Genomic DNA, 14,079 nt, shown 5'->3' with positions numbered 1-14,079 from the left:
GTGACTCCAACTGGTACTAAGAGAAGCTAAAGCTAGTTAGAAATCAACATGATTTGAAAAAGCAAAACATAAAGACTCAAGAATTTAGTAGAACAAAAACTGCATTTTTTTTTTTTTTGGAGTTTCCATTGTGGCACAGTGGAAATGAATCCGACTAGGAACCATGAGGTTTCGGGTTCAATCCCTGGGTCGCTCAGTGGGTTAAGGATCTGGCATTGCCTGTGCCTGTGGTATAGGCCGGCGGCTATAGCTCTGATTAGACCCCTGGTCTGAGAACCTCCATATGCCACAGGTGTGGCACTTGAAAGGACAAAAACCAAAAAACAAACAAACAAAAAAATGAAAAAAACCCTGTATTTTTTTACAGCTGTCCTTGTGTACTTTTTCATTGTATTATTTGACATTTCATTGCACTTAACAAAGGTAACCAGAATAAATTTCTTGTTGATGTTTATTTTCCCAAATTCTCAACTTTCATAGCATTTATGACCTTTATAACGAATTTTCAATGTGGTATCTTTGACGTTCTTTAAATAATGAAATTCAAGAAACATTTTATCTTATAGAAAATTCTGGATTCTACTTGAAATTATCACCCAACACCTTGGCAAGGAGTCATTTTAGTGGATCCTCTGGTGCTTCATCAGGGCTGAGCTTCCACTGCAAGCTTCATCTCATTCACCCCACTGCTTGTGCTTAGCAGGATGTGGCCTTTCTGATGTTGCATCAGCGTTGCTCTTTGCCTATAGGTCTTCCTATACTCTTTACATACACGTATAGGATTTTTTCTCAGAATGGACTCTCTTATGTTTATTGAGATTTGACTTACAGCTGAAGGCTCGCCCACATTCAGAACATTCAAAAGGTTTCATTCCTGTGTGGATTTTGAGATGATGACTAAGACCTGTCTTCTGACTGAAGGCTTTGCCACACTCTTTACATTGATAAGGCTTCTCCTTGCTGTGAATCCCTCGATGTTCAATAAGATGCTCTCCCCTTGTGAAGGCCTTGCCACACTCAGGACATTGGTAGGTCTTATCCCCAGTGTGGATTCTTTTGTGGTTCTTCAGGCCAGTTAACTGTGTAAAGGTCTTCCCACACTCATCACACGTATATTTTCTTGGTTTAGGAGGGTTTCCGTGCTTCCTTCCTAACTTGTGTTTATTAAGGCCTGAGTGTTGACTGAAGGCTTCACCACACTCATCACATTTATAGGGCTTCTCCCCAGTGTGACTTCTCTGATGTATGATCAGGGTTGAATTTACTCTAAAGGTTTTTCCACACTCAGCACATTCATAGGGTCTTTCCCCTGAGTGAATTCTGTGATGTATTATAAGTTCTGAGCTTCGGCTAAAGGCTCGTCCACATACAGGACATTCAAAAGGTTTCTCTCCAGTGTGGATTCTTCGGTGTTGGTTAAGCCCTGCATACTGAGTGAAGGCTTTTCCACAAACTTTACATTCATAGAGTTTTTCTTTACTGTGAATTCGCTGATGCTCAGTAAGATTTGAACGCTGCCTGAAGGTTTTCCCACACTCACTACATTCATAGGGCTTCTCCTTGTTGTGGAATTGCTTATGTTCAGTGAGGTCTGCACTATGGCAGAAGGCTTTCCCACAGTATATACATTCGAAAAGTTTCTTTTCAGTGTGGTGATTTTGATGCCTTTTAAGAACCAATCTACGACTAAAACATCTGCCACACTTATTACATTGATGGGGCTTTTCTCCAGTGTGGATTTTGAGATGTTCTAAGAGTTCTGCTTTCTGACTGAAGTCCTTGCCACACTCTTTACATTGATAAGGCGTTTCCTTGTTGTGAAGCTCCAGATGTTGGTCAAATTCCACATGTCTGATACAGGCCTTTCCACATTCGGTATATGGGTGTGGTTTTCCTCCAGTGTGGATCCTCTTATGCATCTGAGGGCCTCTTGTCGAGGTGAAGGTTTTCCCACATTTATATGTCTTTTCACCTGTGGCATCCCCATCCTGCATTTCCAAGCTTCCACTAGGCTCACTGTCTCCTCTGTATGTGGCATGCTGAGACACAGTTTCATGATGTCCATCAGACCCCTCCCTACATGGTTCTGTTTCTTCACAAGGTTCCTGTTTCACTTCTAATGTCAAGTGCTCAGTCCTCACACCACCATCTGAAACAGACCATACAACTTGAGGAGAAAAGGCAACTCAAAAATAAAATAATTTAACCAAAGCTAGCAGGGTTCAAAATTATTTTAGATTTAACAGAGGATTGTATATCTTTTCTTTATTTAGAGTCAGGGGTTCCGAGATACAGGTCAGACAAGTAGAAGGAATGGGAATAATACAGGTTTGGGAGTGAGAAAGAATAAAACATGACTGGGGAGTCCCTGTTGTGGCTCAGTGGATTAAGAATCCAACTAGCACTCATGAGGATGCAGGTACAATCCCTGGCCTCGCTCAGTGGGTTAAAGGTCTGGAATTGCTGTAAGTTGTGGTGCAGGTCATAGACATGGCTCACATCTGGCATTGCTGTGGCTGTGACGTAGACTGGCAGCTGCAGCTGATTGGATCCCTAGCCTGGGAAACTCCATATGCCGAGGGAGCGGCCCAAGAAATGGCAAAAAGACAAAAAAAAAAAAAAAAAAGCATGGCTGAGTTATCAAGAGAATATGGTAAAGTTGTCAGGATGTCACTTCCGTAATTACATTAAGACTGTAAGTGCCATTTACTATGAGATTTTCTCTATTGATACTCTCCTTTGCTGGCTTGCTGGCTGTGATGAAGAAAGTCACTATTTGGAGAAGCCCATGTGCAAGGAACTGAACATGGGTTCTGGCCAGTAGCCAGCAAGGAACTGAGGCCCTCTGCCTGACTGACAGAGAACCAAGTCCTGCCAATATCCATGTAAGGTTGGAAGTGGATTCTACCCCAGGAACAACTCAGGTGAGACTTCATCTCTGGCATCTTGACTGCAACCACATGAGAGACCCAGAAGTGGAGGGCCCAGCTAGCCATACCCAGACTCTTGACCCAAAGAAATTATGAGATAATAAACAAGTGTTGTTTAACTGCCAACTTTGTGGTGATTTGTTAAGCAGCAATTAATAACTAATATACCACTACTACAAAAATACAAAGCTTCCTAATTATAAGAACTACCACAAATAAAAAGAGAGGAGGAGGTAAAACAAACCACATATTGCAAATCATATGCTGAAGTTGTCTTTGTGGCCTGGTGGAAACAAATCTGACTAGGAAACATGAGGTTGTGGGTTCGATCCCTGACCTTACTCAGTGGGTTGAGGATCCGGCATTGCTGTGAGCTGTGGTGTAGGTCACAGATGTGTACACTTGGATCTGGTGTGGCTGTGGCTGTGGCTGTAGCGTAGGCTGGCAGCTGTAGCTCCGACTTGACCCCTAGCCTGAAACCTCCCTATGCCACGGGTGTGGCCCTAAAAAGCACACACAAAAAAGAGAAAATCATATGCATGTATTTGTATATCAATACACACCTGTGTTCATGTATGTATTGATATACAAATCAATGAATTTATATACTTGTGTATATATGAGACATTTATTTAAAATTATGCTAAGATCAAATAAAACTGTCCTATCAGGCATAGTAATAAATGCAAACGGCTAACTTATCTATTCAAAGAAACAGGTTAGATTTGGTCACAGAGCAAAACCCAACTCTACTATATATAAGAGACACATCTAAAATAAAATGATTGAGAGAGTTATGAATGAAGGATGAACAAGGGTAAATTAAGGAAATTCAAATAAAAAGAAAGAAGGCATCATGATCTCAATTTCAGAAAAAAGCTGAGTCAGGCCAAAAGCATGAAATGAGACAAATGAAAGAGTACATTATAAAGCTAAAAAATATGTATATAATTTATAGTGACAAGGGAACAGATACAAATAATTATGCAGAAAATAATGGAGGAACAACTTTCCTATAGCAGAAATTATAGATGATATAAAGAGACAAAAAGACTTTGTCTTCTGTCTAAAAAAGCACCAAATGGACAAAAATGTAAAGATACAGAAATTTACAAAATGAAGGAGTTCCCATTGTGGCTCAGTGGTAACAAACCTGACTAGTATCCATGAGGACTCAGGTTCGATCCCTGGCTCCACTCAGAGGATTAAAGATATGGCATTGCCATGAGCTGTGGTGTATAGGTCTCGGATGCACCTCTGGGATCTGGCGTGGCTGTGGCTGTGGTGTAGTCCAGCAGCTGCAGCTCCAATTAGATCCCTAGCCTGGGGACCTCCATGTGCTGTGGGTGTGGTCCTAAAATGAAATCAATAAATTAAACCTTATAGATTTAAATCTTATAGATTAAATATGGATATCAAATTCTGTATCCTGAAAACAGAACATCTTTTCAGATGTGTAGTGACCATTAATAAAAACTTTTTTCAGTCAAAGAAAAACTACAATAAATTCAAACATTCTCTGATCACAATGTAATAAATCTGAAATAACAAGACTTTCCATCTGAAAATTTTAAAACTTCCAAACAATTACTGATTCAAAAGCAAAATACATATTTTCAGATTTCCTAGAAGATAATGAAAATACTACATTTCAAAACATGTAGGATTCATCTAAACCAGTGTTTCATGAAATACTCATAGCACAAATGTTTATATCAGTAATAGATCTATAGGTCAATCCAGCTCAAAAGTTAAAAATAAAAAGTAACTAGTAACTAATTAACCAAGATAATCTGCTCATTTAGACATTTTATAGTCTTTTCCCCCTTCTGTGTCTCATTCCTCCTCCTTATGCTTCCTGGGATCACTTCTGATACATACTACTATATCCTAAAGTAAATAAATTAAAAAACAGGAGTTCCCTTCATGGCTCAGTGGTTCATGAACCTGACTAGGATCCATGAGGATGTGGGTTCAATCCCTGGCTGCGACCAGTGGGTTAAGAATCGAGTGTTGGCTTGAGCTATGGTGTAGGTCGCAGATGCAGCTCGGATCTGGCGTGGCTGTGGCTGTGGCTGTGGCATAGGCTGGCAGCTGCAGCTCCAATTCGACTCCTAGCCTGGGAACTTTCATATACCATGGGTGTGGCTCTAAAAAAGCAAAAACCAAAAACAAAACCAAAAACAACATGGAGTTCCCTTGTGGCTTAGCAGGTTAAAGGACCCAGAGTTGTCAGTGCTGTGGCTCGGGTTCCATTCCTGGCCTGGGAACTTCCACATGCTGTAGGATCGGCCAAAAACAAAAACAAAACGAAACAAAAAAAAGGAGAACATAAGGAAAGAATTAACAAAAATAAATGCAGAAACAAAATACGATATAGAAAAATAACAGAACACTGTAGTTGTAAAATGAACAGAATACATCAACATGAATTCATATTTTTTAGAAAAAAAAAAAGTACATCTAAGCTCTGCCCATAAAATGTCCTGGAAACAGTGTTACCCCAGTAGTAAAGAACACTCCTAGGAGCCAGATTTTAAATAGAATAGCATTAGATAGAATCAAAGCTCTTTCAGAAAGGATTGATACCAGATCTGGGCATAGGGAAAGTACAAGTGAGCCTGGAACAATTTATTCTCTCCAGAAAGCAAGGATTCAAAATTGATAGAGTCATGGCAAAAAGAGACAGCAGCAAGACTGAAGACATCCACACCAGGTCAATCTGAGCATTAACAGGAGTAATAACTGTATAAACAACAAGGTCCTACTGCAGACCACAGAGAACTATACTCAGTATCTTATGATAAACCATAATGGACAAGAATATTTAAAAAGTATGTATATATATGTATAACTGAATCACTTTGTTGTTGAGCAAAAATGAATGCAACACTGTAAATCAATGTTATACTAGTCTTCAATCAAAAAAAAAAAGTGGTGGATTGAAACACACTGACTCAATGAAAATTCCTAGTTTCATCATAATACTAACACAGAGAAAGTCCTAAAATCTCATGTTGCTATTTGAGGTGCCTATTAACTCATTCCTTGAATTTGAAAATTGCAAAATTAAGCATCAATCATGACTGCCTAGTATGAAGTGACCAAATAGATAATTTGGTGATTTCTTTATTATAAAGAGGAATGCCAGTTAATAATGTACAAGGAATGAAAGAATTACAAAATCATTCTTCAACCCTTAAAAAAATGGTTGACCCATATAAGAATTTTCAAACATTTTGTACTTTGTTGATGGGAAACTGGGCATTCACATAGTGCCAAAGTGACAGCACACCATTACAAGGGAAAAAATTAGCTGTTCAGTGTCAAAATCCTAAGCCGGGGATTAATAGTGAGTTGCCCAGGTATTAATGGCTATTATTACCTGAAATTAATTCTGACCAGAAATATTTAACTTGAATCTTTCAATCTTTTTCCAGCTTATGGAAATATAGTGTATATGGGCAGCAAAGTAAATGACACAATGAGGAAGCAACCTGATAAACTCCAGAGGATAGGAAACTGTCCTGGGCTCATCAAAAAGTCTGGGCTGTGGGGGGAAAAATGGAAGAGGGAAATTGTTCTAAAGCAAAAAATAATTTAAAGGGTAGTTCCCGTTGTGGCGCAGTGGAAACGAATCTGACTAGGAACCATGAGGTTTTGGTTCAGTTCCTGGCTGCAACCAGTGGGTTAAGGATCTGGCGTTGCCATGAACTGCGGTGTAGGTTGCAGACTCCGCTTGGATCCCATGTTGCTGGGGCTGTGGTGTAGGCTGGCAGCTGTAGCTCTGATTAGACCCCTAGCCTGGGAACCTCCATATGCTGCAGATGCAGCCCTTAAAAAAAAAAAAAATAAATAATAATAACAATTAAAAGGCATAACAACCGGATGTATTATGTGGCCCCGGATTCTATCCTGGTTTGCACAAATCAAGACATTTTGGGGAGTTCCCACTGTGGCTCAGCAATAGCGAACCTGATTAGTATCCATGAGGACATGGCTTCAATCCCTGGCCTTGCTCAGTGGGTTAAGGATCCAGTGTTACTGCAAGCTTCAGTGTAGGTTGCAGACATGGCTTGAGTGTGGTATTGCTGTGGCTGTGGTGCAGGCCAGCGACAGTAGCTCTGATTCAACCCCTAGCCTGGGAACCTCCATATGCCTCAGGTGTGGCCTTAAAAAAAAGACATTTTGAAAAAAATAGGTCAGTTTGAAACTGGATTGAGTTTAGAGAATATTGAAATGTAACAACAGGGAGAGGGGAAGATTATTAACTGAACAAAATATAAAATACACACAGAAACAATCCCTTTTTGGTAAAAAGTATGTACATACGTGTATACACATATATGCATATAAAAGATATACACGTATGAAAAGTCATCAATTGTAATCTCTGGGGGATAGAATGTTGTGCTTTATTTTCTTATTTCTTGACTATTTTTAACTTTCTATAATGCATACATATACTTCTCTGGTTAATAATGAAAGGTAATTTTCAAAAACCTCACTACAGGTTTACAATGTTAATATCCTATCAGGATCTACTTAAAGAGGTAAGCAATAAACTACCTGAAAATAAACATGCTATTGACAATTTGCAGAAAATCCACCTCTAGATATTTAAAACCAACATACTACTGAGACTCTTCTGAAATGACTTACCGCCTTTTAATCATTATTTCCTAAAATGTCACCTTTGTTACATCTTTAACAACTCTCATTGCAAGGAATTACATGTTACACTCAACCAAAAAACCAACTTGAGTTAATTTCGGTCCAAATTCCCTAGAGAAAATCTTGCCTCACCTCTTTCCTCTGACGGTTGGGGCCTAGGTCCTTCACCCTTGAAATGCATCACTGAGGGTTGAACTTGGGTATATGAAGATTCTTCGTCTAGTGTCTGAAGGGTCACTGTCTGCAAAAAGATCTTCTGTTCCAGAGCACAAGCTGAAACCTAGAGATAAGCAGCACTCATTAAGCCTGTAGGGATAACATGAATTTAACAGGAATTAAATCTTAGGGAAGTGTCCCCTAGAAACATCCCCTGAAAGAGACTAGGAGGAAGAGAGACAGGACCCGGGGCACTGTGAAGCAGCCGAAAGGATAAGCAAAGTAAACATTGATCAAATCTTGTTTCTGTCACTTCATTTACTGGCTACATGTCCTTGCTTTGAACTTAGTTTCCATGTGTGATACCACCTACATCTCTGTTGCTGTGGATGTTGAGTGATGTGTAAAGTAAGAAACACAATGTTTATAGAATGACTTCAGTATCTTTACCCATCACCCCTGAATCTGCTGTTTCCCACCCTTTCCCACCTTACAGGACTGCCTTAGCAAGAAGCTTGGTTCCCTGCTGAATGCTGGATTTTCCCACTGTTCTCTCAGAGCCTCCACATTTGAGAAAATTTTGCTCCCAGGTTCCCCACAATCACATCTGACTAGTCTTTTCCTATATATACATTTCTCTTTCGTTCCAGGTTCTCCAGCAAGGTCACTGCCTCCTCCCCACTCTCTGGATGATGTTCCTGCATCCAGGCCTGGAGCTCTGGAGGCAGAATGGACAGGAACTGCTCCAGCACCAGCAGGTCTAGTATCTGCTCCTTGGTATGTGTCTCTGGTCGGAGCCAGTGATGGCAGAGCTCCTGGAGCCGGCTCAGGGCCAGACGGGGTCCAGGAGAATCCTGGTAACAGAAGTGTCTAAACTGCTGCCTGAAGATCTCCCAGGTAGGAGGCTGGTTCCCTGGAAGGCTGAGACCCTGATTCCTGGGGTGGTCCTCCTCCAACTTCACTTTCGCCATCACAGGCCCCTGTTGACCCCATGGGGCTTGGAACAGAGGGCCAGCAAACTTTCTTGTGTCCACTGCCATCATGCCTGGCTTCTGTTGGAGCTTCAGCTGGAGGTTTCTGAGGGTGCCCTGGGGAATAAGAATGAAGTGATAAGGGGATACATGGCATTCACTTTGAAAAACCCACGCCAAGAAAGAAGATCTGAAACCAGGGTAACTAATCTTATTCATTCATTAAACCCACAAATATTTATTAGAAACTGTTCTAGGTGTCTGAAATGCATTAGTGAAGAAAGATCTCTGCTATCGTGGAATGTCCATTCCAGTTGCAGCAATCAACAGTTATGAAAAGTGTGCAGTGTGTTACGGAGATATGTAAAAATATAGAATTGCCGGCAATGCAGACTTGTTTATTGGCAGAAGACTCCTCCAAATCCATCATTAAATATGTTATTTATTTAGAGGCCCCTAGCTTAAAGCAAAAATTTCAGCTTATCACTTGCCAAGAGTTTTTTTTCATACTTGAATTCATAAGCCCAACCTGTGGGAATGGAAAAGGTACGAATCGTTTTTGTTCTAAAGTGGCAAAACGGAAAGCGAAATCCCACTTCGCTTCACACAACGTTGGCTGCGCAGGTCTCGTGAGAGCATCGGAGGCCGGTTCCCAAGAAGAGGATCCCCAATCCAGGCACAGGGTCCTGTCAAGGATCCCTTGCAGCCTTCAAGACAGACGCCTGCTCCCAGCCACACAGCCCCGAGCCTCTCGAGGAACCGAGCATCCCCCAGCCGGAACCAAGGCTGGTCCAGCTTCTCCGCGCACCTCAGCATCCCCTAGCAGGGCCGAACAGGACCGAAGCGTTCGGACGCAGGGGAACACTCACCCGCAAGGGGATCAGGAACAGTGTTCCCGGAAACGGACGCGGAGCGCGCGCTCCACTTCCGGCGTCTCCTGAAGGTCACGCCCCCCCAGCGCGCGCCCGCACCCTGTCTCTGCCCACTTGCTGGGGATGTCAGGGTGACCTCGCCCGGCCCTTTCCGTAGTTATTCAATTCGAGCGGTTCAGGAAAAAGGAGGTGGAAGCAGCAACGCTGCGGTGACCGGTAACCGTGAACCCAGTTTCTGGATCTCTGAAATTAACAAGAAGAGTTTCGGATTCTCCCCTCTCGTGAGCCCGGCAGAACCTCTTAACTGAATTAATGTATGGGAAGAGTGCTTAATGACAATAGATTAAAAAATGATTGGTAGGCCGTTGGCGATCAGCATCGTTAATCTGTTTGTCCCCCCTCTGCCCGTCTCCTGGATGCTTTCATACGTCCTAAAACCCACTGCCTCTCAGGAAGGAAAACCATAGCTAGACTTTAGGGTCTCGTGAATATATTGAAACAAAGAAGAAACACTGAGAAAACAGAGATGGTAAAGAAATAAGTAAGATATGGAAGCTGTTAAGGCGAAAAGCTTGGGCCAGAATGCAGTGAAATTTGAGAGAATGCATGATCCTAAGAGCAGAAGAGGATGGAGGTTTTACTGAGTAGGGTTGCAAGAGAGGACTCTAAGAGTAGGTGAGCTCACTGCTCAGAGGGAAGTTCCTTAGTGAGTTGCTGCTTTAGTCAGTCAGCATCACAGGATTGGGAATAATAAAGGGAGTGACACACAAAAAGGAGAGGCAGTCAGTCAGATGAATCAACATGTAAAGTGAGGTGCTGGAATTTTGACAAACCAGCCAGAACTTTAAAAAGTTGGCTCTGTCCCACTGTGTAGAGATCATGGGGCATCTGGAACAGATTCCTCCTGGCACAGGAAAGCAAGACTCAGAATATTGGTCCTATGGGAACAATGTCCCTCACTTTGGAGATTCTCTCTCTCTCTCTTTTTTTTTTTTTTTGCTTTTTTTTTTTAGGGCCACATTCGTGGTATATGGAGATTCCCAGGCTAAGGATCCAATTGGAGCTGCAGCTGCTGGCCTACCCCACAACCACAGCCACAGCCAGATCCGAGCCTCGTCTGGGACCTACACCACAGCTCACAGCAACGCTAGATCCTTAACCCACCAAGTGAGGCCAAGGATCGAACCCGAAACCTCATGGCTCCTAGTCAGATTTGTTTATGCTGCGCCATGATGGGAACTCCAGGAGTTTCTCTTGTGCTGAGGCAGACACTCCCTGCCCTTCACAGTGCAGGACTGACTGTCTTAATCTAGTTCTTTCTCAATTCCTTCTCCCTTTCTCTCAGTTCGTGATGCCTCAGAGAAAATTAAAAATCCCTTCACTTAGAAAGAGGAGGAAAGACACCAGCGATATTGAAGGGATTATTACTGAATGGAAAAGGAGAAACAAGCTATTTTGGAAGCACCTGGAATGAGCTTACTGGTCAAATCTTAGAAAGCCATGGTTGAAGATCCTGTTTCAAGGCAAACACCTAGAATGACACCAGGCAGCAACCATGGCTTTCTGAGACTGGCAAAGTGACCACTCCTCACATGTGTAGGAACAGGGGCTTTGGAACTCCAAACACAAGACCCTCAGTTCACAGAAGCCTGGGCACCCTGGAGGATGTGGAGAGCTGATGATATAGGGCAGATTCTGGAGCAAAACCAACCCTGCCTTGTAAACATTTCTTCCTTCACGTTTCTTCTCTTCCCCATCCACAGTGGCTAAACATCTGTCAAACTGTACTTACTAGAGATTACATATATTGTTTTAAATGAGTGAAATCAGATAGTAGAGGATAGTGGTTAACAGTTTATAATTTGGTGTCACCAATTCGGGTTCCTCTGCTGCTGTGTCCCCTTGAGCAAGTTGCTTATCTCTCTATATCCGTTTCCTGTAAGAGGACAATAAAACTAAGAGCACTGGACGTTACAGGATTAAATGCGATCTCATGGGGCAAAACCATGAGCAGAGTTTTTGACAAGCGTACACACTATTGCGAGCTATATCATTTATGAAAAACTCTGAATCCTAAGAGTCTAAGGAGGAATAACTAATATACCCAACCCATTCACAGTTCACGTGTAAAGTACACACTTTTACTGAGCCTGCCTGAAACGGGTCAGTTGTTCAGCAGAAGCTATAAAGTGGGCAAATTAGTGTCCTCCTTGGGCCTTAACCGTATACCAAAAAATCCTGCATGATCTTTATAATCTAGAGGCCAATTGTATAATTAGATCATAGACCTAGGACACCTGACTCCACTGGTAAACAACAGAATGTTAATATGTAAATATATTATGTAGCCCTGGATTTAAGTGCAGAAGAAGCTCAAACGTGTGCTTCTTTTCCAGTTTCTTTAAAAGATAAAAGAAAGAGCAGTAACAAACCAAGCCGAACAGTGTAGGGAAAAACTGCTAAGGCTGCGGAGACAGGTCTTCGCAGAGCAGTAAGTGCTAAGGAAATAAAGCCCACTCGGCTTCCTGCTCCTACGAAGTAACACTACGCACGCGGGGTCAGGGGGGTTTTTGTGAGCGTGAAGGCGCCCTTGGCAGTCGGGGCTGGGCAGGGACAACAGGGAGTCTCTTCCACACGCAGCCTCGACTCTAGCCTTCTCTCTACAATCCGCTCAGGAGCTCCAATTCTTCACCCAAGGTCGGAAAACGGCCGGCTCTCTTCTAGAAAGCTCGAACACACCAAGGATACAGCCAAAGTCATCTAGGATCTTGGTCCCTGAGATCTTACTTCTGGGCTTTGCAGAGGAACTTGGGAGGTTTGGGCATCTCTATGATCTCTCCCGGGACAGGCTGGGGGTTACCAGACCCTGCGTCCTCAGCCGCCCTCGACTCCACGGCGCCCTCTGGCGCTCAGCCTCCTTCACAGCCGAAGTCAAGGCTGTAGACCCGGTCTTCCTAGAAAGCAGCCTGACGCCTTCTCCGTGTCTGTCGGGCGACCGCTGCACCCAGGTTATATCGGGAAACAGCGGAAAAGACGCCAGACCCGAAGTCAGGAGATTTTAAAGTCTTGCACTACATCGCTTTAAACACACACTCACTTTCTCTGTTCCAGGGACCAAAGTAAATTAAATCGACAGGACAGATTTATTATAAAATGTGTGGATGGGTGACGAACTCAGGTTATTCCAACCTGTTTAGCTTACCAAATAAGTTTTAGGCTTTCTAAGGGGGCACTGGGCGAGTCAGGGTGGGATTTCTCTGAAGGATGCGCGATCCTGGGTTTGTTCCTACATGCTATTACCTCCACAGTGCTTTGAATTTCTTTAAAATGGACTCAACATGAGAGGTTTACTTAAGCAAATAAAACACAATTTTGATGTAAAAAGCCCAGAAAACCAAATTTTGATATAACCTACTTCTCTATACAGAACGCTTTGAAACGAATTGCACATGACATCTGTGGAATATCAGTTACATGTACGGTGTTAACAGCTTTTGCTTTTTGCTACATGTTTGCGATGGTTATATTTTACGTGTAAGCCTGGCTTGGCTATGGTGCCCAGTTGTTTAGTCAACACTAGTGTAGGTGTTTCTGTGAAGGTATTTTGTATTTATGATAAACATCTTCAATCTATTGGCTTTAAGCAAAGGATATTACCCTCCATAAGGGATGGGCCTCATCCAAGCTGAAGACCTTGAGACAAAACTGACGTATCCAGAAGGGGGAATTTTGTCTCAAAATTGTCATGTAGAAATCTTGTCTGGGAGTTCTCTCTGGGCTCAGAGTGGTTAAGGATCTGGCAGTTGTCACTGCTGTGGCTCTGGTTACAGCTGTGGCATGGATTCGATCCCTTTTTGCTGAGGAACTTCTGCATGTCTTGGGGGTGGCCAAAAAAAAAAAAAGTCTTGTCTGAGTTCCTGGTCTGCAAGCTTGCCCTGTGTATTTTGGACTTGGCAGCACCCAATCGCCTGAGCAAATTCCTTAAAAAAAAGAAGAAAGTAATTCTGTTTCTCTGGAGAATCTCGACTAATACCAAAATCCTATTATTCATCCCTAATATGTCACAAGTGCCCGCTTTCTTTGCATACTTTCCCAAATCTCCCAGGCAGAATTGTTTTTGATTTATGTTCATTTATCCTCCCTGTTTTGTATTTATAAATTTTCTTTCTTCAGGAGTTCTCTTGGGGCTCAGTGGGTCAAGAACCTGACATAGTGTCTGTGAGGATGCAGGCTGGATCCCTGGCCTCACTCAGTGGATTAAGAATCCAGCATTGCTGTGGCTGTGATGTAGGCCAGCAGCTGCACCTCTGATTTAACCCCTAGCCCAGGAACCTCCATATGCTGCAGATGCAGCCCTAAAAAACAAAAACAAAAACAAAAACAAATTTATTTATTCAATTGTAAATTCACCACTGAATCCGTGTTTTACTTACCTTTCATATATACCCTTAAAATACCTGACACTTATGCATGCAA

The 14,079-nt window shown here is 42.5% G+C and overlaps 1 protein-coding gene across 2 annotated transcripts; it reads right to left on the bottom strand.

Moving 5' to 3' along the window:
- LOC100739480 (zinc finger protein 260-like) lies at positions 434-9,697 on the bottom strand. 2 transcript variants are annotated; one of them, XM_013977522.2, is made up of 4 exons: positions 9,601-9,697; positions 8,393-8,848; positions 7,737-7,884; positions 434-2,149 (listed from the first exon to the last, which is right to left on the bottom strand). In XM_013977522.2, the coding sequence occupies exons 2-4, from the start codon at positions 8,801-8,803 to the stop codon at positions 765-767; spliced, it is 1,944 nt and encodes a 647-aa protein (XP_013832976.1). In that variant the 5' UTR covers positions 8,804-8,848; positions 9,601-9,697; the 3' UTR covers positions 434-764. The 2 variants fall into 2 exon arrangements, with proteins under 2 accessions (XP_013832976.1, XP_013832977.1); XM_013977523.2 differs by having other exon boundaries at positions 9,540-9,622.

The sequence above is a fragment of the Sus scrofa genome, chromosome 7 (assembly GCF_000003025.6).
Source record: "Sus scrofa isolate TJ Tabasco breed Duroc chromosome 7, Sscrofa11.1, whole genome shotgun sequence".
Lineage (NCBI taxonomy): Eukaryota > Metazoa > Chordata > Mammalia > Artiodactyla > Suidae > Sus > Sus scrofa.
This window is presented reverse-complemented; position numbering and strand designations above follow the sequence as displayed.

What these genes read in the sequence shown, in the direction of transcription:
- LOC100739480 (XM_013977522.2), bottom strand. Translation starts at nt 8,803, where the DNA reads ATGATGGCAGTGGACACAAGAAAGTTTGCTGGCCCTCTGTTCCAAGCC. An exon ending in ACCTGGAACGAAAGAGAAAT is followed by an intron (nt 7,885 to 8,392) that starts GTATATATAGGA and finishes GCTTATCTCTAG; the next exon opens with GTTTCAGCTTGTGCTCTGGA. An exon ending in CCAACCGTCAGAGGAAAGAG is followed by an intron (nt 2,150 to 7,736) that starts GTGAGGCAAGAT and finishes GGTCTGTTTCAG; the next exon opens with ATGGTGGTGTGAGGACTGAG.